The 24,781-nt window shown below is 39.4% G+C and overlaps 1 protein-coding gene across 6 annotated transcripts in view; it reads left to right on the top strand.

The window, feature by feature from the left end:
• Positions 1–24,781, top strand: part of SPIN1 (spindlin 1) — a 62,557-nt gene that overhangs the window by 24,633 nt on the left and 13,143 nt on the right. For all 6 annotated transcript variants that reach the window (XM_068423742.1, XM_068423741.1, XM_068423745.1 and 3 more), the window contains 2 exons: positions 8,636–8,861; positions 24,515–24,563. In XM_068423742.1, the coding sequence (XP_068279843.1) occupies positions 8,810–8,861; positions 24,515–24,563 (101 nt within the window). In that variant the 5' untranslated portion in view covers positions 8,636–8,809. The remainder of the gene's footprint in view (positions 1–8,635; positions 8,862–24,514; positions 24,564–24,781) is intronic.

Raw genomic sequence — 24,781 nt, 5'->3', positions numbered from 1 at the left:
GTGAGGCCGCACCTCAAATACTGTGTTCAGCTTTGGGCACCTCAGTACAAGAAAGACATTGAGGTGCTGGAGTGAGTACAAAGAAGAGCAGCAAAGCTGGTGAAGGGTCTAGAGAACAAGTCTTGTGAGGAGCGGCTGAGGGAAATGGAGCTGTTAAGTCTGGAGAAAAGAAGGCTCGGGAGACCTTATTGCTCTCTCCAACTACCCGAAAGGAGGTTGTAGCGGGGTGGGAGTTTGTCTCTTTTCCCAAGTAGCAAGTGATAAGATGAGAGGAAATGGCCTCAAGTTGTGCCAAGGAAGGTTCAGATTGGATATTAGGAAAGATGTCTTCACTGAAAGGATTGTCAAGCATTGGAACGGGCTGCCCAGGGAAGTGGTTGGGTGACCATCCCTGGAGGAATTTAAAAGACATGTAGATGTGGTGCTTAAGGACATGGTTTATTGCTGGACTTGGCAGTGCTAGGTTAACAGTTGGACTTGATGACTGTAAAGATCTTTTCCAAGCTAAACAATTCTATGATTCTATGGCTTTTGACTGCCCAAGATTGGCCATTGAGACTTGCATCTCTTATTCTGGATGTGTGCTTTAAGCTCTTTGGAGTGAACTTCTAATAAAACTTCAATCAAAATAGCTTAATTGTCTTCATGATGATATAACTAAGAAAAAAATAGTTTTATATTTTCTGCAGAAGGAAACTGTAGCCTTCTTGATCCAGTACTTTAACCTTTAGATGAGAGAGGTTAAACTAAAGAGTACATATATGTCCTTTTATAAGGACATGGCATGTTTTTACTAAAAAAACCCTAGTGAACTGCTAATGAAAAACTTCAGCTCTGGACAAATAAGGACTGAGTAATTCCTGTTCACACATATGTAGCAGAGAGCAACTGGGGTTTGTCAGCAGAGCTCCCGAAGTTCCCGTGTATGTTTTCTTTCTATCCAGCATTGTGTGGGTTGGTTAGGATTGCAACCATAATTCAGTAGTGTGTCATTTGTTGTGCTGCTGAAGACATGACCAGTGAGACTTTTTCTGTTTGTATTCTGTGCTCTGCTTTATTTTTTTTTTTTTTAATGGCTTTGTTATTGACTGAAATGCACAGTTTTTCAGAGTCGGTGGCTAAAAGTTATTTGTGACAAGTAGCCCTCAGTGAGAAACCAGAAACTACAGGGAAGTATGTACTGCAGCTAGTTTTGCAAACAGGCTAGGACAGGAAAAAAAAAAAGCTGCAATGATCCCAAGAGAGTATTGGTACAAGGAACTATGTAAAAAAATTTGGGTAGCTGATTGAACTGGTCATTGTCAAATGACTGGAGGAATTTTTCCATAAAGCAATGGTAAAATGTCTTATGTAAATGCAAGGAAGACTGGAGGCTGAAGTCGGAGAGAAGGATAATGCAGAAAGAATGTAAGGCAGTGCTTGGGAAGTAAGATCTTTAAATAAAGGTTAGAAAGAAGTGAAAGACTTCTTGGTTTGCTTTAATTCAGTATTCTGGAGTGGCAGATAGCTTTTGAAACTGTGGTAGAGTGTTAAGTGGTTTTGATGGGTAAAGAGACATAGCCAATCTAGAAGGGTAACTGACGTGTAATGAATGTGGGCAGAGCCGGGCCAGCTCAGTGCTGACAGTGGCACAGCCTTCTTAACCTGGTACCCTCAACAGAAGTGCTTAAATGTACGTATGCAGTGTTAGTCACTTCTGTTGTATGCTCATTAAGGCTCATCTCACCTTTAAAACTGTTATTATTCATGTACTTAAAATGTTGTGAAATGTGAGAAGAGAACATGGAAAGAATTGATTGTGTTTTTATAAAGAAAGCCATATGTGATTAGAGTGAATCAAATGTAGGGGTGCATGACTTTGCCTTTAATATTTAACTCTTATTAGACAGCAGTGCATTGTGGCAAGTTCCAAGGATTCTACTAGGAAGAAAAGTTCGTAATGATTTTAGAGTAAGAGAAGAATTTCCCAGAGTCCTGTAGAATAAAAGTATCTAAAAAAAATTAATTTAGAAGCCTTTTTTAACTTACCAAGCAGTGTCTACATGCAAAAAAAAAGTTGAATTCAACTTTGATATTTCCAGGGTTTGATTTCTGAATTGTACTTTTCTTAAATGCAGTTTTTGGATAAGGTTCAAATAGTTTGGTTTTCAGGATGCACTCTATTGTATGGTGCTTCTTTGCTTTGTGTTTAGTTTGTGTATTTTTTGAGCAAATTTTTTTTTATTGCTCTGAAATAGCAAATCTGAGTAAAATCTAAACAGGAGTTACATTGTTATCTTGGAGTTTCCACAGCATGGGCTACAACAGTTCATTACTGCAGTTCTGTAATTTGATCATGGGCTGCGTGTTCTTAGTAGCACAGAATTTGCTGAAAGAAGATAAAGGGAAAACTGTCTCATGGTTTCAACATATATGTTGTGAAGCGAGCTTCTCTATCAGAGAAACTTCAACTTCTGTTTTTGTTTGCAAAGAATCTTTGGACAATTTGTTCTAAGGGCTTTTTTCCTGCCCCACTGAAGAATAAATAGAAAAACTGGACTGGTACAACCTAGGGTTTTGTAACCCTGAAGGTAAATACCAGCTCTCTTATGTGTTCGTACATACTTAAAACTTTAAGTCATGTTCGAATATGCTGTAAATACTATCATCCACATGAAAGATTCTGCCGAGGAAAAAAGCCAGATATTCTCTCTAAGGGCGTACCAGAATGGCAGATGAAAACCATGGTATTGTGCAAACAGATAAGGATTATATGAAGATTGGTGTGATGGAACTGAGAGAGGGAAATAAATAATATGAAGGACATGCAGGCTGCACTGCAGTACAGTATATGTGCCTAATTTTTGGCTGCTATTATCGTCAAAAGATCCTGCTAATTATCTGTAATAGCTTCTATCTAGACTGGAAAAAAAAAGAAGGTAAATTGAAATATACCTGAGGTACTTCTGTGCTCTCACTGTGCAGATGTTCAGATAGCTACTTCTCAGATATCTGTTAGGCTTTGCCAGGCTAACAAGTGACCTGCTAGTTGAGTCCTCTCCAGGCAGTTTATCTCTGACAGTTTACTATTTACTGTCTGCTTCCACTTGCGGCCCACTGAGTAAAATCTTTGATATGTGTAAATGCAGTGCATTTCATGGGGGATCCCTTGGCACTATGTTTATGGTATGCCACTTGTAGAGACTGCCCCTTTTTGAGGCCAGAATCCCACACTGATGTTGAGAATGCAATGCATACTTCTGTGAGTGTTTAAAAACAAACACCCACCCTTCATTGTAGGGTGCTTAGAATTAGCTTCCTGAAATTGATCTCTCTCCCAGTAATCCAGGGCTTTTCAAGGAGCAGATGCCAGCAAGATCTGTCCAAATGGGATGGATGTAGCGCATTCTTCCTGTAATTTAGAGCAGTTGTCTAAGATGGTAGTGTCAGATGTGGTTACTTGTAGTTTTGGTTTTTTGTTTGGTGTCCTTCCGTAGAAAGTGATAAATCCTACTTGTTTTGGGTTTTTTTTTGTGTTCCAGGCTATTGATGGACAGGTGCTCTGATGCACACAAGAACACACTTAACTTCTGTACTTTGCATCTCCCACAGTAACTATTTGTGTAAACATAAGGGTAATGCAGACAAGGCTAAAAATTATTTTATAAGCTCTTGGAGGAAATAACATCTTTTTAGCTCTTAACGCATAACTTTTTTTTTTATCAGAAACAAGTGCATTCTGACACGAGGGATGAGAATCCTGTGCTCTCCTGCTGTCTTCAATGGTGCTTTTATTACAATTTAGAACAGTAGTGTGAGAGTTCTGAAAATAGTCTCGCAAGATGATACTCTGGTGCTGGGAGGGTGGTCATTAAGTCCCTGAAATTAAAAAAGATAAGCAAGTTTATTTAAAATACTGTTTTATAGTACTGGCTCTAATGAAGTTCTTACTGCTGCCTTTACAAAGTGGCTGAATTATATACTGTCAGAGTTTATTTCAAATTACATCTGTTGCAAAGATAAGTGCTAAATTGGATTAAGTGAGACAGACTGCTTTAATGATGTATGTCATGAGGAAAATGCAGTGGAAATAACAAGCTATACTGTTGTCTCAGTAACAGCTACATTTTGCTAATTCAAGAGAAGAAAACAAGCGTGGGTAGGAAACATTGGAAATTATACTTCCAAGATTTCTCTTTGGCTGTTTTTCCCTTCTATTTTTTTTTTTTTTTTTTTTTTTTGTGTAAGAATTTTGAATGCAGTCTTGGACAGTTACCATTTGCATGTGTTCTTGTAAAACTGTACTAATGCTTCAAGTTAATGTAGTTAATTTTAAAAAATTATCATTTCACTTGAAATACTGTTTCTAACTTCAGTAGGGCTATGGTAAGGACATGTGCTGAAAGATGGTTTAGACAAAACTTGTTCAAACTGTTGCCTGAGGTTGAAGAATTCTGAAAGATTAGTATCCTTTGTAAAGCTGCCTATCTAATTCTGAACCATTGGGATAATTCTTCAAAACAATATTACTGTTAATAGTTGTTGTTCTACTATGTGTTGTGCGTTGGTTTTTTTTTTTTAGGATTCCTAAATTATGTCAGCTTCCCTGGTTTTATGCTATAATACAAAGTTCTTGTCTTCAGAACTTACGAGCAAACCCTTTTTTGTTCTATAGTATGGTAAATAGTATGTTGATTTGTTTATGCTAAAATGTTTTAATAAATAGTTATGTATAAATAGAAACTGCAATGTGCTATCCCTTGCATTCTCATGCTTAGGGATGTGGTTTAGTGTTGGACTTGGCAGTGTTAGGTTAACAGTTGGACTCGGTGATCTTAAAGGTCCTTTTCAACCAAAACAATTCTATGATTCTCTATTGTTAACACAAACTTAAAATACAGGAGTTTGCTGAAAGGTTACAAACATTTTTGTGCAATTCCAGAATCATCATAAAGTATCATAGTCTGATCCCTAGAATTCCTCGAGTGTACACATGTGCGGCTTCCTCTTTAGCAGAAACTATAGTATTTGCAGTCCCATTCTCAACAAAAGTCACTTGAATAGACACACTGTCACCAAGAGATAGTTCGCACAAATTTCAGATTCTTTCAGTCTTGTGCTAAATAATCTGCATTTGCATTGCTATAGCATTGTAGCATGAAGATAACTTAAAATTTTCTGTACGTTTTTATATCTATCATAGAATCACAGAGCAGTTTGTATTGGAAGGGACCTTTAAAGATCCTCCAGTCCAACCCCCCTGCCATAAGCAGGAACATCTTTCACTAGATCTGGTTGCTCAAAGCCCCATCCAACCAAATATACATGTATTTGTGTGTGGGGGGGTGTTTGTATATATGCACACACAGTTGCATGCCAGTGACGCTTATTTCTGTACAATTGTAGACAAATAACAACACATCTGTGGGTAGAGGAAAAACTGCAGAGGCTGTCATAGAGCAGGGATTGTAGTACTTGATTTGGGTCTTTCAGCTTATAAATCCGTAGTTGAAATGTGTTGCTCTTCATGGTTGTCAGCTGTAAAATCTGGAATTTGAGTGGCTGAATTCTTATACCACAGGAAAGTGTTTGGGGTTTTCTATTAGGGAAGGGGAAAAAAAAAAGTAACACAAACTAAAACTGGGCATATATTTTTATTCACCCTGTTATTCAGCAATACTTTAACATTAAGATTGCTGTTAGGGAGTAGGGTGCAGAAGACTTGCATAGGATGGTCCTTACGGTAAGAATTAGGGAGTCTAAATAACGTACATGCTTCATCCAACTTGTTAGTGCTGAAACCATGCTACTGCTTGAACTGAAACATGTACCCGCAGTTCTGAGCTGAGTTATGGAAATCAAAATACTACTTACCAAGGAATCTCTTAAGCTAATGCATTTCATTTCAGAATGACTCCTTCCACCAAACAGTCTTGTGACATTTTGTGACGTGCTGCTCCTCCACTGAACAACCACCCATGCAAACTTACAGTGGGGGAGTTGCGTGCGAGGGATGTGTTTTAGATACCAAAGTGGAAATGTTGGAGTCAGCCAGGTGGTGCCAGCAGGCCTGCCCACTGGTAGTTCCAAACACAGGAACAGACCTCCTGAGAAGGTGCAAGCCTGTAGTTACCATCAGAGGGTGTATAATCTGAATTTGCAGTTCTGTATCTAAGAGAGAAAAGCAACACATGCTATTACCCTCCCTCTCCTTCCAAACTTCTACCCCTAAAGCAATGTCTTAGCAGATCTCCTGATAGTTTCCTTCTGTGTTCATGATGGTAAAATTTAGATATGCTATTTAGGAGTGAAACAATTCACTTTGTGGTTTTGGTGCCATTAACACTAATGATCACAACTATGTTTTTGTGCTACTAACATTACTCTTCCATGGATGGTAGAGTCATGAAGGCTTTCACTAGAATGCAGTAAACAAAGTTGTGCTGTGTGTTGCAGTGAAATGCACGTGATTTGGTGGAAAACAAAGTTAACTGAAAGTTAAGCTAGAGAATTATTTTAGGTGGTTACATTTATTTTCATGGGGTTTAAAGCTCATATAAAAACATTTTAATGTTTCTAAACAGCTAAGTTTGTGGAGGGTTTCAAGCCTGATTTGCAGTGAAAGCTACAGTCTGTGTGCACGCTAGTTCTTCCTCCTTTTGCTTTTATACTGCAAAAATAATTTTTTAACACAGCTCTATTTTTTCTGTCTTAATATTGTGTCCTCCTCCCTACTCTGATAGTATGATTGTACTATTCTTATTAAAACTGGTACAATTAATAATTTGTAGTGCTTTTGGTTTTAGTCTAACAACCTTCTGTGAAACACTCCACAATAATTAGAATGCTATTGGACAAAGTAGTCATCTTATTTCCAGATTGGTTTTTTTTAAGTATGCTGTTGTCTAGAAGGTTTGTAAAAACAAACAAGCAAAACACCTGGGCTGGTGAGTAGTTGCAGCTCATGAGAAGTCAAAAGAATGCCTTTAAGTGAAGTCTTTAAGTGAAACATGCAGCTGTGCTGCTGATGACCTGTGCTGTCAGGTGTTGGGGAAATTGGTGCCTAACTGATAGGCAGTGGCACTTCTGTTCTGAAAGTTACTGTCAGTCTGTAAAGACTAGTATAACTTGTTTTGGATGTGTCAGTTTAAATCCAGAAAAGCTACTTGTGTTGTTTTGCTATATGGGCTGATATCAACAGAATTACCTTAAAAAGTCGATTGTTTCATAAGTCATCCTATGTACATCCAAACAAGGAGTTACTGTTGTTCTTAACAGTATAGCTTATTGCTACTGAGTGTGTCAGAAGCATGTTAAAAACTTCTTTTCTGCTTCTATGTGGAACATGACATTCTTCAAGACTTGTAGTAAAATTTTGTAATAAAAGGTTCTGCATTTTGTGAATTAGTTTTTTTTCTTGATTTTCCGTATTAAGAGTTTAAGATGTTTGCATGATGGCATTAAATATGTTGTTTTGTCATTCATCATGCTTAAGTCTCCTAAGTTTTATGGGTTTTGGTGTATTTTTAATCAAGTAAGTGAGACTTAGTTACATATGCTTTAAAAGTCAAGATGTCCTCAAAGTACATCGGTTTATTTTCAGAAAACCAGGTTTTATCCTGTCTTATTAATATCTTCAGAACTGTCAAGCATGAGCATAGGGTACACTTTTTACCTTAGCTGGCTCACTAGTTAGGGACATTCCTCTGTTTTTAACCCATATATGAAAATTGGCAGCAGGTTCCAAAACTGAAGAGGGGGAAGACCAGCACTGATTGACAGATTACAGAGAACATGATAGCAGCAATGACATTTCTTAGGGAAAGGAGGCTAAAAGGATGATCAGACCTCACTTGTCTTAGCTGTATGCAGCACTGAAGTACTGGATTAATCTGGATAAATGTTTCCTGTGCAAAAATTTTAGTCTGGATTAAGTTAACCTGTAATTCTTCAAATTTTCAGGTGATCACAAGTTTCTGTAATTAAAGCCTGAAAAGGACTTTTGAAAGTTGTTCTCACTTATCTCCCTCATCTAGAGGAATGTGATGACTAAATGTTTTAGGAATCTGATGAGTTTAGATGTAGAGAATTGCCAAAAACTTCTTCAGATCTTCTATGAACTGATGACTTAATCAACCAATTGCTGGCTTGAGCAGTCCTTGTAGTGGAATCAGTGTTTTTGATAGCTTTTACATGTTGGATTTTTTCAACAGACTTTTGAACTTCTATGAAGCACAGTTATTCTGCTATGTGGGTGTGATAGTTTCTAATAAATGGACATAGTTGATTTGTTCTTACCTCTGATGAAGGTAGTACATTTTCTTCTAAGCTAGTAGTCATTCTTCCCTGTACTAAGCTCAGTGGTTTTTAAGAAGCTTTCCTTTCTGTATGTAGTTGACTTTGGTGTGATACGGAACTTGCCTGTGAGTATGAGGGAAAAGTAGCATCGCCTAGTATGTGTTTTGCTGTGTTCTTGCCTCTATGCCCTCTGTTTGCTGAACGTTTTCAGAGTAGCAGAATATGATGCATCTTCCTGTTGAGTATCAAAACAACCATTAGAGTGAAACAATATTTTTATCTTAACCAAGTCAGATAATGCTTATCATAACCAAGTCTCAAATCAAGCTACTTATACTTTACCTGTTTTGTTTTTCAGAGTACTGTAATTGAAAGTGCATCTTCTACATTTGAGGAAGGACAAATTCGTGATTGAATGGTGGATTAATAAGTAGCTGTCTTATTCCAAGAGTAAGAAGATATCCTGGGAGTTGGGAAGAACTGGATTTTCACCCTAGTCCAGCAGCTTTGCTGCTCACTTAAACACAGATGAATGAAGACCCCATTTGGAAAATCACCAGGTCAGCGGTCCAGAGCTGATGCAGGTAAGGTGTTTTTCTGGGTGGTTTTGTTTAGTTTTAGTGGTTAAAAAGTGTTCTTTATAGATTTTTTTTTTTTATATGCTAATGGGTTTATGAAGGTGTTATCGTTTCTGTCTTAAAAGATTTGCTTTTGTTACAGAAGCTGATGAATTGAAAAGGCAAACATAAATTTGATTTAGCAGTACAGATGAACGTATAAGAACTGTTTCATATAGTCTATAATATCGAAGTTCTGTTAGAACTGAAGGTTACATAAAATTCTAAAAAGGAAAAAAATAAATGTTGTAAGTTTACATTGATGTATTAAGGAGAGAATTTCTCTTGTTCATCTCAGAAGTGCTGGAACATAAACAATTTTTTTCATCATATAAGAGTAAAACTTCATGGTTTTATAGAAGCTGATCAGCTACTAATTATAAAAGAATCTCTTGAGAACACTACAAAAATGCAAATACGGTTGCTACTGTTTGTGCTCTCTGAACTGAAATAGGTTAGTCAAAGTATTTGAAGCAATTTTTTATTCAGAGAAATGCAAAATATGAGTAAGCGTTCATCCTCTTCTTACTGGTTAGGCTTATTCAAAGTTTTGCTGCTTGAAAGACTAACGAGTCTGTCTTCTGTGCTCTGTCATAAGGATTATCAGCAATGATGCAAAAAACCGTCAAGTGACCAACAAAGAATCGTTCTGTAGTTTGATACTTGGTCCTGTATAAATTAAGCTAGGCTCTGCTTCAGCTGTGCATTCTGCCTGGACTAGTGTGGGACAGGGACTAGAAGCTACAATTTGCAAGTTAAGAATTCTGCAGACCAGCAGTTTGAGGATGAAGAGGTTGCAGATGAATGTTGTTCACATTTCTGTCAATTATTTGCTTTTTAGTTGAACTAACTTTGGTAAATTGTTTTGTATATATAGCCTTTTTTTTTTCTGTTATGAAATTACTTCATGTTTTTCAGTGGGGAGGAAGTGCTCTTCCTATTTTGCGCTGCAGCAAAACTCGCTAGTCAGTGACCCATGTGGGGAAAGAATTTGTAGACTCATGATGCAGCATATTTTCTGTCACCAGCCTTTGTGAATTGGTGCTTTTCTAAAAATCTCAAGAAACCAAGCAACTGTCATGGATAGAATCATAGAATGGTTTGGGTTGGAAGAGACCTTACAGATCATCTAGTTCCAATCCCCGTGCCATAAGCAGGGACACCTTTCCACTAGACCAGGTTGTTCAAAGCCCCATCAAACCTGGCCTTGAACACTGCCAGGGAGGGGGCAGCCACAGCTTCTCTGGGCAACCTGTTCTAGTGTCTCACCACCCTCACAGTAAAGAATTTCTTCCTAATATCTAATCTAAGTCTCCTCTCTTTCAGTTTAAAACCATTCCCTCTCATGCTATCACTACATGCCCTTGTAAAAAGTCCCTCCCCAGCTTTCCTGTAGGCCCCCTTCAGGTACTGGAAGGCTACTATAAGGTCTCGCTGGAGCGTTCTCTTCTCCAGGCTGAACAACCTCAACTCTCTCAGCCTATCTTCATAGGAGAGGTGCTCCAGCCCTCTGATTGTCTTTGTGGCCCTCTGGACTTGCTCCAACAGCTCCATGTCCTTATATTGGGGCCCCAGAGCTGGACGCAGTACTCCAGGTGCGGTCTCACAAGCACAGAGTAGAGAGGGAGAATCACCTCCCTTAACCTGCTGGCCGTGCTTCTTTTGATGCAGCGCAGGATGCGGTTGGCCTCCTGGGCTGCAAGCGCGCATTGCTGGCTCACGTTGAGCTTCTCATCAACCATCACCCCCAAGTCCTTCTCAGGGCTGCTGTCAATCCATTCTTCGTCCAGCCTGTATTTGTGCTTAGGATTGCCCTGACCCACGTGCAGGACCTTGCACTTGGCCTTATTGAACTTCATGGAGTTCATGCAGGCCCAGCTCTCAAGCCTGTCAAGGTCCCTCTGGATGGCATCCCTTCCCTCCAGCGTGTCGACCACACCCCACAGCTTGGTGTCATCGGCAAACTTGCTGAGGGTGCACTCAGTCCCACTGTCCATGTTGCCCACAAAGAAGTTAAACAGCACTGGTCCCAATACTGACCCCTGAGGAACGCCACTCGTCACTGGTCTCCAATTAGACTTCGAGCTGTTGACCCCAACTCTTTTGAGTGCGACCATCTAGCTGATTCCTTACCTGTCGAGTGGTTCATCGATCAAGTCCATGTCTCTCCCATTTAGAGACAAGGATTTCATGCAGGATAGTGTCAAATACTTTGCACAAGTCCAGGTAGATGACATCAGTTGCTCTTCCCCTATCCACCAGTGCTGTAACCCCGTCATAGAAGGCCACCACATTTGTCAGGCACAGTTTACCCTTAGCAAAGCCATGTTGGCTGTCACCAACTACTTCCTTATTTTCCACGCGGCTTAGCATAGCTTCCAGGAGGATCTGCTCCATGATCTTGCTGAGCATAGAGATAACTGGGATAATTGGGAAAGCACAGTTAACTTGTAAAATACCCAAGCAATAGTCCATTCTGGTGCTTTCAGATACTCATCTAATTCACTGAGAACTGAAGCAACTGATACTGGAAAATTTCTCTGAAACTCTTTGTAAACTTTCAAAACTGTGATTTAACTTACATTGATGTTAATTTGCTTTCACTCATTTGAAACATCTACTGATTTCAAAGGTAGCTGTGGCAAGTATTTTTAATTAGCGATTTCAAAGGAGAGACCCAGTACAAAGTCTTATTAAACACTTGGTTCAGTGAGTTTGCATTCAGTCAACCGATGAGTCATCCTTCCTTTTGACACTAGCTGAATACCTGTGGGTGTAGAATTATATTTTTAAGAGAAGGGAAAGGAGAACAGGTTTTGACCTGGCACTTAACTTTAGTCTTGTTGACTTATAAGCGTTAAGTGGGAACTGTGCCCAAGTTCAAAGAATTCAGACAGTAGGTTTTTAAGGCAACTGGTAGAAGGATTTTATCTAACTACTTCAATATGACATGCAATGAACAACAAAACTACAGCACAGATTTGAAGTGTGATAACATGGAACTTATATATATGAGAGTGATTATGTGGCTGGATTTTTTTTTCTGAAAACAGGTTAAGCTAGGACAAATGAGAGAATTCATAGACTTATTTTGAAGTCTCGCACTTCCCATTATTTGTTAATTATAGTTTGTCCTATAATTGGCACCATGCCAAATTGTCATTAAAATTGATGCACTTTACATGCTATTTTCGCTTTTTAATAACCCTATGCAACAGTTACAATTTGTCTTTATCTTTTTCTCTGTGAAGCTTTTTAATCTTAACTGAGAAGTCCTTAACTTATATTAATTTGATTAATGTAGTATCACTGTCATTTAAATACAACCTATAAATCATACACATTTGGTCTGCCTCAAGTCTTGGCATAGTTGTGGCCTAGGCTTGACTGTTGTCAGCTTTCAGCCTCTGGCTGTTGTATTCTTGAGGAAGACAGCTGTTGACCTCCTTGCTGTTGTTGCTCCTCCTCCTGGTCATATTTGGTGGACTGAGGCTAGGTAGCTTTTACTGCTTTTTTGGGGGGGTCGAGAAAGGGGAGGTATGGAGTTATCTTCTGTTTATTTCTTGATTATGGATATGCATTAGGAAAGGTGTAGCAGGCAGCTGTCATTAGGAGACTCTGTAGCCCACTCTGCAATGAAGATGGGGCATGAGACTTTGAAAGGTAGCTGATGAGCAAGAATGACACAACATTTGCATATGACAGCAGTAGTTTCACTGGTAGTAGTCAAATTCTTCCTTTGAAAAGAACAACAAATGCAGTAATTGAGTTCATCAGAGTTTATAAAATTACGATTTTGATGGCTGGAAGAGAGGCCTTGCAATGTGATACAAATAGAGATTATAGTGCGTTAGTTGTTTTTTTTGTTTTGTTTTGTTTTTAAAAAAGTGTCTCTCAGAGAGAAAGCTATCAAAAGTGCAACGAGATAAAGTGACAGAGCGGTTTAGGTGGCAACTCACCCTCTTCTTTTTAGGAGATTTTGGTTACAAACCAGTGAAGAGGTACTCTTTCTCAGTTTTATGTTAAAAGTTTATTTGCTAGGGAAGAATGGCTTTTAGTCCTGCAGTTGTGGCAATGTTCTGTGCGTTAGGGTGGCAGTGTTCTGTGCATTAGGGTTAACTACATGTCAGTGATCTTGTCACCGAAATCAGGAATTAACTGGTGACAAGAAATAATAACCTCCTTACGCCAGGTTTTAGCGTTAACGAGCAGGTATTACTTTATTCGGCCAAGGGACATGAAGGATCGCTCCACCTAACATGTCCACCGAGGGATAAAAGCACACATTATATATGTTATAGAAAAATGAATATTCATACAATTCCCGAGAAAAGCTCACCTATTCCAATAAACCTTATGCATATGCTAATACATTATGTAACTGTCTTTGCGCACGCATACTAAATTGGGGAAAGCGTATTGGGTGTTCTATGGTGGTCATGATCCCCCAATAGTTATGCTGTCCGCTGTATGACCCCGCTTCTGCACGAGCGTGGTTGATGCCTTTTTGTTGACTCATGACCTGTGGCTCCGACGAGAAGATACTGTTCTGGTTCTTACAGGATTTATCTCTACTTCTGGTGCCAGAGCTGTGAATCAAGTCATTTAAGACACTACAAAGGTGTTGTTCGCAGTCTTGTTTATCTTTGGCCTTTCTTTGTAATTAATGAGAAATTTAACAGAGACCTTGGATTCTCTAAAACTAAGTCAGGGATAGCTGTAACTTTAAGCATTATCAGTCCTAGAAACAGACACTGCAAAACATGCAGTTAGCTTCAGAAAGTGCAGTTATTTTAGCTGAAAGGAAAATTACTGAAAGGAGAATTGGTTCTGTCTAAAGGTTACACAAGTAGGACTTTTAGGGCTTACTTTGAGGCCTACTGTTACTAAACCGTCTGGTATCAATCCTTGTGACCTTTTATAGACTTGAAGTGGTCATGGTGATGTCTTGGGTTGGGTTTGGGTTTTTTTCTCTTATTTGGGAATGTTAAGGGTTTACCCTGGTTAAGTGATTACTGAACTTGACAGTTACTTTATTTGAAATAATTAGTAACAACAATAACAGTGGGAATGAGTATGACATTTGTTACCTACATAATTGGAGAGATATGGGTTTGATGGATGAACTGTTACATGCATAAGGAGTTGGCTGGATGGCTGCATCTAAAGAGTTACAGTCGACAGCTCAGTCAGTGTCCAGATAGAAACCAGTAATGAACAAGTGGTGTCCCTCAAGGGTCCATGCTGGGACCAGTACTATTTAGTATCTTCATCAATGACATAAACAGTGGGATTGAGTGCACCCACAGTAAGTTTGCAGATTACACCAAACTGAGAGGTGCAATTGATTCACTAAAGGGAAAAGGGTATCATCCAGAGGGACCTTGGCAGGCTTGAGGAGTGGGCCTGTGTGAACCATATGAAGTTCAACAAGACCACGTGTAAGGTCCTTCACCTGGGTTGGGGCAATCCCCAGTATCAGTACAGACTGAGGGATGACTTGGGGGTACTGGTGGATGAAAAATGAGCTGGCAGTGTGCACTTGCAGCCCAGAAAGCCAACAGTATCCTGGGCTGTGTAAAAAGACGCATGACCAGTAGGTCACGGGAGATGATTCTCCCCCTCTACTCTGCTCTTGTGAGACCCCAGCTGGAGTACTGTGTCCAGCTCTGAGGCCCCCCACACAGACATGGACCTGTCAGAGTGGATCCAGAGGAGGGCCATGAAAGTGACCAAAGAGCTGGAGCACATCTCCTACAAAGAAAGGCTGAGAGAGTTAGGGTTGTTCAGCCTGGAGCAGAGGAGGCTCTTTTATTGCAGCCTTTCAAATTATAAGGGGGGCTTATAAGAAAGATGGAAAGAGGCTTTTTACCAAGACCTGTAGTGACAGGACAAGGGGTAATCGTTTTAAACAGAAGGATGGTAGATTTAGATTGAATATAAGGAATAATTTTTTTCCAGTGAGGGTGGTGAGACACAGGAACAGGTTGCCCACAGAAGTTGTGGATGCCCCATTATTGGAAGTGTTCACGGTCATGTTTTCTGGGACTTAGAGCAAGCTGATCTAGTGAAAAGTCCCTTCCCTCAGCAGCAGGGTTCAGATGGGTGATCTTTAAAGGTGCATTCTGTGATTCGCTAGAACAGCTGTAAAAGAAAGTCTTTTACATTAACAAGTAACTCTTAAACAGGATTTGCTGTGCTTTACAGTGTTATTGATGCAAATATCTTATTTTGACATTTATTACCATCCTTTCTTAAAGATGGTCACCACTTCTAAGAAGCTACATGAACATGTAGTGTTTCAGAACAGGTAGATCCTTAAAGTGGAACACAAGTTTTTAAAAGCCTTGCCTATAAAATTGCTATCATCTAGGAGTAAATAATATTACATTAGTAGATTCTTTCTGTTACTCATTTTTCCTCCTGATTAAAAGATACAGTGAAAGCATGGAAATAGCTAACAGACTTTTTATTTGATCTGTTAATCATGTAAAATCATATAATCATGGGATTGGCGGAGACTCTTGAGTAGTGTACAAGCTATAAAAACTATCTAGAGTATAGATAAACTAGTGGTTGTGTCAGGTATTCGTATAGGCCGATATGATTACTGTGACAAAATTTAATGCATTACCAAAGCTTTTTGCAATTGCCTTTACTTTCATCCTGTTGTAGAGACTTACCAATCAGTGATATTACAAGTGTGGTGGCTTCTTTGAAAAAGCCAATTTTCATCTATCCTGTCTGTCTGCGTACAGAGGAAGTGCTTTTATTTGCAGCAAAGTAGGTGTAAAGGAAGAGGTGCATTTGATTACAATATCTAGGGTTTTGAAATCCGTCCCTACTGGAAAACATATTTCATAGTTCGATCTTGAGAAATAGAGTAGTATTGAAGTTGGAGAAAAGAAGGAAAGCTAGACTTTTTATTTTTTTTCGCAACAGCAGAGTACATGGCTACAGCCTCTATGAGTTTGTCAAAGTATAGTCGCTTTCCAGGATATAGTTTCAGTAGATCAGCCAGCTGCTCCTATGCATGGCAGTGTGCCTCTCTCTAATTAGTGTACGGCTGCCTCCAGTATAGGGGAATGCAGATTTTTTTTTTTCTAATTAACTTTTTATAGTATAATGGATTGTAAAATAAGTTGTGATTACCCTTGTGTTTGCACTTATATTTGGCCTTTTTTAGTCCAGTGGCCACCCATTCAATGCTGTGTAAGTGAAAGGCGTGGTCCTCTAGGGTCCTTCCTAGCAGTTATCTCCTAGAGGTATAGAATCCCACCAAACTGTCTGGTGGTCAGAAACAATTGTAATGCCTTTACAGAATGGTTTGAAAACATAAAGTAATTTCTTAGTAAAGAAAAGAACTAGGAGACGTTAAGTCACATACAAGCTTTTGTAGGTTTTTTTTCCCCATTTAAAAGCAAATATAAATTGTTTCAGTACTATCTTTGTGAACTAAAGAAAAGAGATCCCACTCCTAGGTGTGACTTGCTTAGGACTGCAGTGAAATCTTTTGGCAGAGTTGGAATTCATTTTATTGCTATACTTCAGACCTACGTTGGTTAAAAGAACTCTCTTCCTTCCCCTAACACTTTTAAGCTGAGGTTGGACAATACTAGGTGTGAATAAGCATGTCAGCATATTTTTTAGGTCCCTGAAAATAATTCTGAAATAGCCTCCAGATACAGGATAATTCCTGTGGTATTACTGCCATTCCCACAGAAGATTCTAAAATACAATTTAAACATCCAGTTTTTGCTGCTTCTTGTCAACACAAGGGATATTCAGAGAAATAAGATGTTGTGGTGTGTTTTGAAGAGCCTGTCTGATTTTCCTGGGTCCAATGGAGGATACCATCTGATGTGACAATAATAAAAACATTGCCAGTAGCTTTCTCACATCCTTCTGCCTATTCTCACCTCCTATACCCCTCAGCTGAAATGACATGTATACTTCCCTTTGAGTCAATATCCTGAAAGAATGTTTGTTTTAGTGTGTCTTGTCTTATCCTTTTTCTTTGCCTGTGTCTGGAGTAAAGTAGAAGTGTTCAGAAACATGGTTTCTAGTTTTGCTGTTGAATTTTAAGGATCTATTTTAAGGATCTGTTATGAGCAGAATTAACTGAGCCTCAAAAAACACACAGTCCATGTGACAAATGCTTCATTCTGTTGCTCTTGACTGGGAGTTGAAGTTTGTCTTTGCTTTCTATTACAAAAAGTGTGTTTCTGTGCTCTTATTTATGTCTCAGTCACATATATTTTCTCCTTCCTCAGATCCATTGAAGTTTAACTCTTCGCTGCTTATTGCAAAGATGACTAAAATTAATCCATTTACTTTGATTTTTGTTCAGTATTAATTTTTTCTATTTTTATATTCAGGGCAATTTAGTTGTACAGAGTATTTTGATTGTTATTTAAAATATGGAATTTCATGAAGTGTTCTAGTTAGAATGTGTCTTTCAGTAGTTAAAAGGAGGTAAAGAATGTGGATTTAAACCCATTCAGTCAATGGCATTCGTGCTGTATAGAATAACTCTCCTTTATTGTTCTCTCATTAGAATTAACATCTTTGAAGTCATATTGGTGCTTGTAACCAACTGTGCTTGACCCCAAAACACTTGGTATGCAGATGGTTTTTTCTCTTGAAAGATTTGCATGAAGATATGGCCCTTGAAATGTTTGGGATTTTTTAAATGCCATTCTGCTTTGAACTGGGCACTTGACAGAGAATGACTAATGCTAATTAGGCTTCTATGCCAAGCTGTTTTGATAGTACTGGAGGTTTCAGGAGAGTTTATATAAGACAGGTTACTGCTTTGTTATGTTCTGCAATCATTAGGTGAAAGAGAAGATCAGCAATATATGTGTATGTTAAAAGTTAATTAAAAAATTTCCTTTCAAAGAGTTTTAAATTTTAAGAAATAGCAATACAACATTGTAGGCATCACTCATTAAAATATCATGCTTTACAAATAAATATCTCTGTAAAGAAACTCTGCAAGCTCTTGGCAATTCTAAATTGGGAAAGAAGTCTTCTGCAGAGCTGATTTCTTGCCATATAAAGATAAGTTTCATGTCTGTTTCATTTTGTAGTAGCTTTACTTCCTTTAATCTTGCAAAAAAGGAAAGTACATGAGACTTAAGATATCCTCACACATCAGAAGAATTATAGTATTTCCAATTAATTTCTTAATCCCTGTAGGGAAAAGAAAAACAAAACAGCATTTCTAAATATTTTTATTGTGAATTAGATATAATGTGCTTTACCACTTCAAAGGAATAGTTTTTGCAGCCATTCAAAGAATACCTTGCATTAGCTGCTTGAAACAAATGTTTTGTCTTGGTGTGGGTTGGATGGTATTTTGCAAGGACAAGGTGATAGAGGTGCTTTGGGGTCCATAGCTATTCCTCTGTGTGACAGGGGCTGCTCAGCATACTTTTTATATTTTCACTTTTGGTAATTGTGTCTGTTGGAACATACTGTCTTTTTGTGCCATCACTGGACTTAAGTGTAAGCTTCTATTAAGGAAATGGTATTTCACATGCTGCTGTTCAATGGATAGAAGTGTGCACAACTTATTGATACAATTTTAAGCATTATGTAAAATATGGTCTTCAAGTGTGGAACTAGTTTCCTAAGGTACAAAAACTGCATTTGCTTGATTTTTTTTTATTATTGTTTTATATAAAATCTGTAATTGTTTTAGCAGTTCTTTAAAACATTACTTTATTTTAGATGCTTTTGGTATTAAGTAGGAGAAAAAGCAGTTTGAAACAGTTCTGATATGTTACTACCATTTTACCTGGACATCATCCTTGTTTTTCAGTGACTGAAAGGGGATTAGGCAGTGAAATTTGGGGATGTGGTGAGGGAGGGTGCATGTGTGAGTGTTTTAACAATGCAACTGCTACATCAAGCTGCCTTACTGTTACGTGTGCATGAACTGCTTAAGTGGGCTTCTGTAACTGTCTTGATTTCAAAATCCTCACTGAAGATTGCAAGGATTGTATGTGTACTGAGTATATCTTGTTAGCAGTAAGGGAGATGCTGTCTGAGGTGATAAATAATAGTGGGACTGGTGACATCTTGAACACTTCGTCTCTGCGCCATCCTCCTCCTCCCACCCTCGAAGATTAGACACAACTCCAAACTCTGAATGTTATTGAACTCTGGCCACCTTCAAGCATTTATCAGCAGTTCTGGCTAACCAGGGAGGTCACAACTGGCTGGAGGCTAGCAAATGATGTGTAGATGTGGTGCTTAGGGACATGGTTTAGTGGTGGACTTGGCAGTGTGAGGTTAACAGTTGGACTCGATGATCTTAAAGGTCTTTAGCAACCAAAACGATTCTATGATTCTATAAATGTGACGCCCATCTACAAGAAGGGCCGGAAGGAGGATCCCGGGAACTAAAGGCCTGTCAGTCTGACCTTGGTGATGGGGAAGGTTATGGAGCAGATCACCTTGAGTGCCATCACGTGGCACGTACAGGACAACCAGGCAATCAGGCCCAGTCAGCATGGGTTTATGAAAGGCAGGTCCTGCTTGACTAATCTGATCTCCTTCTATGACAAGGTGACCTACTTACTGGATGAGGCAAAGGCTGTGGATGTTGTCTACCTAGAGATTAGTAAAGCCTTTGCCATTTCCCACAGCATTCTCCTGGAGAAACTGACTGCTCATGGATTGGATGGGAGTACTCTTCACTGGATAAAAAGCTGACTGGGTGACTGGGCCCTAAGACTTGTGGTGAATGGAGTTAAATCCAGTTGGTGGCCGGTCACAAGTGGCCTTCCCCAGGGCTCAGTACTGGGGCTGGTTCTCTTTAATATCTTTATCAGTGGTCTGGACGAGGGGGTCCAGTGCACCGTTAGTAAGTTTGCAGATGACACCAAGTTGGGCCGGAGTGTTGGTCTGCTGGAGGGTGGGAATGCTCTGAAGAGGGATCTGGTCAGGATGGATCAATGGGCCGAGGCCACTTGTATGAGGTTGAGCAAGGCTCAGTATTGGGTCCTGCACTTGGGTCACAACAACCCAATGAAATACTACAGGCTTGGGGAATAGTGGCTGGAAAGCTGACTGGTGGAAAAAAAGGACTTGGGGATGCTGATCCATAGCTGGCTGAATATGAGCCAGCAGTGTGCCCAGGTGGCCAAGAAGGCCAACAGCATCCTGGCTTGTATCAGAAATAGTGTGGCCAGCAGGGCAAGGGAAGTGATCATCCCCCTATACTCAGCACTGGTGAGGCTGCACCTCGATTACTGTGTTCAGTTTTGGACCCCTCACTACAAGAAACACATTGAGGTGCTAGAATGTGTCCAAGGAAGGGCAACAAAGCTGGTGAAGGGTCTAGAGCACAAGTCTTCTGAGAAGCAGATGAGGGAACTGGCGATGTTGAGTGTGGCAAAAAGGAGGCTGAGTGGAGATCTTCTCACTCTACAACTACCTGAAAGGAGGTTATAGCGAGGTGGGTGTTGGTCTCTTCTCCCAAGTAACAAGTGATAGGACAAGAGGAAACGGCCTCAAGTTGCACCAGGGGAGGTTTAGATTGGATATCAGGAAAAATGTCTTCACTGAAAGAGTTGTCAAGCATTGGAACAGGCTACCCAGGGAAGTGGTTTAAATCCCTGAAGGTATTTAAAATATGTGTAGGTGTGGTGCTTAGGGACATGGTTTAGTGGTGGACTTGGCAGTGTTAGGTTAACAGTTGGATTCAATGATCTTAAAGGTCTTTTCCAACCAAAACGATTCTATGATTCTAATTCTATGAGTGGCTCATAGATTTCTTGCAGCTTTCCAATAGCAGCAGAAAAACTATTGTTGAAGGAATTCTCCTGGACCAAGAAAGATTCAGGCAGATTTATCAGATTATTCTGATTTTGACCTTGTTACTAGAATATGGTAAATGTAAGGATTTTGTGCTGTTCCATCCCCCTATTTGGAGCTGCTGTAGGGGACAGAAATGTTCATGACTCAGTGAACTCTTGCTACAATTTCTGCAGCTGTCTAGCTAAGTGAAGTGCTACACAGTTCAATAGTGTAACCTCAGATGTCTTTAAAAGGAGCTTGCATCTCCTTGAGACATTACTGAATTCAGACAGTACAAAATACAAAGCTGAATTCTGGCAAATAAGCTTCACCTCATATACAGAAGAGGTAGCTGACAATATGATCAGAAAGCTTGTTTAGTGGTTGTAGTCAAGTGCCAAAGTCTTTTGGGTTTCTTATCAAGCTTTTTGTGATGTTGTTTTTTAATTTCTAGCTAATAGTTCTTACAAACATGCAGTTTAATTATTTCATCTTGAGAGTCAAAAATTGCAAACAGGATCTTTACTGTAGTAGTTGTCATGTAAGGCTTAATTTTTGAAACCCAAACATTTCGGTTTTCATTACAGCTGGAAATACAGGTTCCTGAGGATTTTATATGAGCTTGAATGTTGTAAACATAAGATGTAGTATTATTTCAATTCTGCTATTTCGGTAACTTTATGTCCTCTTGAATTCTTCGTATGAAAATAAAAAGACTAGAATATTTATGCAGGCTTTGAAGGTTAATATACTTCTAGTGCTTGACTGTCTTGTGTGACTACCACCATGAAAGTTTTCAGCATATATATTCCAAAGCTGTACTTGGAACATGCACATAGTGTTAAATTTAAAATAATTGGTTTGTTTAGACTTATAGAGAAACTCAAATATTTCTCTGTAGGTGTTAATTTAAGCATCCATAGTTGAAATTGTGGGCATGTTCCTGCATATGCATGAGACATTAGAGTTACACATGTGTCAGTCCAGCACTCTGACCAGGTTCTTTTAGATACTGCAGACAAGGAGGGTTTAATGTTTTGATACCAATTGAAGACATTTGACATTACATGGGATTCTGATTTAGCAGAGCAATATACTGAAATCACAACACAATCGTAATATAGCAATTGCACTGTGACAGTGGCTCTAACAGTGGCCTCCTGATGGTGTGAGCCACCTCACTGCCTTTGTCCTGAGCCCTGTGAAAACCACCCTCATGGCTGGCCCACGACTGACCAAGCCTCTCTGCGCTGTAGCACCCAGGAGACTTGGCAGCTGCCTGTCCTGACCTAGAGGTTCAGATCTGTCCAGCATGTCTGAGATGGCAGATTTCAGCATGGCAATTCGCAACTATTGAGTATTCTCCCACTACCACCTCCCTTGCCTGCTCCCCATCCCTCCCTGATGGCTGGCAGGGAGCTGCCTGGCCCAGCAGGCAGCACAGCGCCACAGAAGTCTGCCTTTTGCAGTGCCGGGTTTGTAGGAGAATCTCTAGTCCTTAGTACTAAACCGTGAGCCTCCTCCGTGGTGAGGGTGACCTGACTTGCTCCTTTTCCTCACAGTCATCCATTCTAGGCATATATCTCCTGGTTTAGCTGAAAATTTAGTTTGGAGATCAGTTAACTAACTCTAAGAAGATAAAACCTATTAAAATGGGATGCATCTGGTGGTTGCTTGATTTTTATCATGGGAGCAACCACTTTAAAGTTACTGAAGTTACGTTATTTTCCTGGATCATATGAATTATCATCATGAGTGTTGTCATGTAACCCTGGCTGGCAATTAAGCACCACACAGACACTCGCTGCCTCACCAGGTGGGATGGGGGGAGAAGCGGAAGGGTAAAAGTTTGGGGGTTTTTTTCCCCCTTACCACCTCATGGGTTGAGATAAAAACGGTTTAATAATTAAAAAGATTATGATGATGATGACAATAATAATAATAATAGTAATGATGATGTAAGGAAAAGAGGAAAAAGAAAGACAAGTGATACAGATGAAAACAATTGCTCACCACCCACCCACCAATGCCCAGCCAGTCCCCAAGCAGCAGCCTCCTCACCAGCCTCCTCTGCCCTGTTCTGTTGCTGAGCATGATGTTATATGGTATGAGATCTCTTTGATCAGTTAGGAACAGCTGTCCCAGCTGTGTCCCTTCCCAGCTTCTTGTGCACCTCCAACCTACTCGCTGACAGGGTGGTCTAAAGGGCAGAAGAGGCCTTGGTGCTGTGTAAGCACTGCTTAGCAGGGACTAAAACATCAATATTTTATCAACACTGTTTTCAGCACAAATGCAAAACATAGCCCCATACCAGCTACTGTGAAGAAAATTAACTCTATCCCCGCCAAAACCAGTACAAGGAGGAAGACTGGGAGAATAGGGATCAAGCCAGACATCTCCTGGCCGTGTATCATCCTCAGCATATCTACCAGGATCTATTTGAGTTGACCGGAGTAAATGATCCCTACATATGTGGGCGTTGGCTGTGATCTGAGGCTGCAGTTTTCATTTTAAGAACTTTGATTTTTCTACCTGTGCTTATCACCTTCTATACATCATGTTATCTTTTGTAACTATTTTTTCTATCATATTGTGCTTGCATATCTCCTCTGCTGACTTCTTCGCTACTGCTCACAAGTAGCTTTCTAACAACCAGCACAAGCCTGCTTTCCCGTTTCCTTTCTCCAACTTGTTAGAAGCTTTCCATTGTTCTCATTCATCTGCAGATATCACTGGGATCAGTGCAGTGTTCTTCTATCCATGAAAAATCCCACTTAGGATTTCTCAATTCCTCTTTTTCCAAATTTTTAGCTAGCTTTTCCAGCCTTGTTAGCGCTCACAATGTTCTGCACTGTCTAAACAGTAAGATCTGCAGTCTTTTTGCTTACTCACAGTGCAAGTCACCTCTCTTAGGCTCTATTCATGATTAAAGTGCTAAATAGTAATTACCAGTATTATTGAACTATTAGTACATAATGTTCACTCTGTCGAGTCACAGACTGTCATGGCCATGAAGCCAGTTAGTGTCAAGAGTCCACCACTCTCTGACAAGGTTCTCTTACATATTGCACACAAGGAAGGTTTAATGTTTTAATACCTTTTTAATTTTTTTACATTGCACTAGTTTTTGATTTAGCAGAATATTAAAACAGTAAAATCACCAGTACTTAGGAGAATATAATAATTGCAATGTATCATTGCATCTCAATACAAATGTGATTCTGTTTACTGGTCACTATAATATTCTCGCTGTCATAGCTCTGGCTGTCCCCAGTTGCCGGGAAGGAATACTTGGGTTGAAGCTAGCTCAAACGTGTTGCTTTTCTCAAAGCTTTTTTTGTTCTTTGTTCATTTTTTATGTGCTCTGTTAGGCCGAGATGTGGATATACTGCCCCAGTGCTGGTCTGGCTAACTCAGGAGGTTGTATATTTTCACTGTTTTTGTCAACTCAAGGATGAAAAGTTACACAGACAGTTGATTCACTTAACTGTGGTAGCTGATTGATCATCTCAGCTGTTATAGCCATTTTCCTAGAACAAAGACTACACAGGTCACTGTTAAGTTCAGCTTTCTTAGTAATAGTTGTGGTCAGTCACTCCTTATGTACATCCCTGAGCTTCATGAGCATGTAGTCTGTGTCTGTCTCTGCAGAGCCTTTTCCCATTGTAGCAGTTCATTGATCAGTCATAAGATGAAGGGTTTGGATTCTTTACATCTTGACATTCAAAAGGAAGACTTTTGTATAAAATAGCTTTTTTGGCATTGTATACACACTTTGTTTTTCAATAATTCCAATATCATTTATGTCTTAGGTCATGCAGGAGTGTCTGCCAGCATGATGAAGAAAAGAACTTCCCACAAGTAAGTTGTTAATATTTTTACTAAAGCATAGCTCTCAGTAACTGAAAGTACTGTTCTAGAAATATACCTGTATTGTTCCATTCACTTTGTTCTTGAAAATCATGTGGAATAATATTCAGTCTGTATATGTGTGTAGAGTAAGACTTCTTTCAGGAGGGTGGTAGGAAAGAATGCTCCACAAGTAAAGTTTCAAGTATCATTTTGACTGTTAATATGAA

The sequence above is a fragment of the Nyctibius grandis genome, chromosome Z, assembly GCF_013368605.1.
Source record: "Nyctibius grandis isolate bNycGra1 chromosome Z, bNycGra1.pri, whole genome shotgun sequence".
Taxonomy (NCBI): Eukaryota; Metazoa; Chordata; class Aves; order Nyctibiiformes; family Nyctibiidae; genus Nyctibius; species Nyctibius grandis.
The sequence above is the reverse complement of the archived record's forward strand: the minus strand, read 5'-3'. Positions and strand labels throughout refer to the sequence as shown.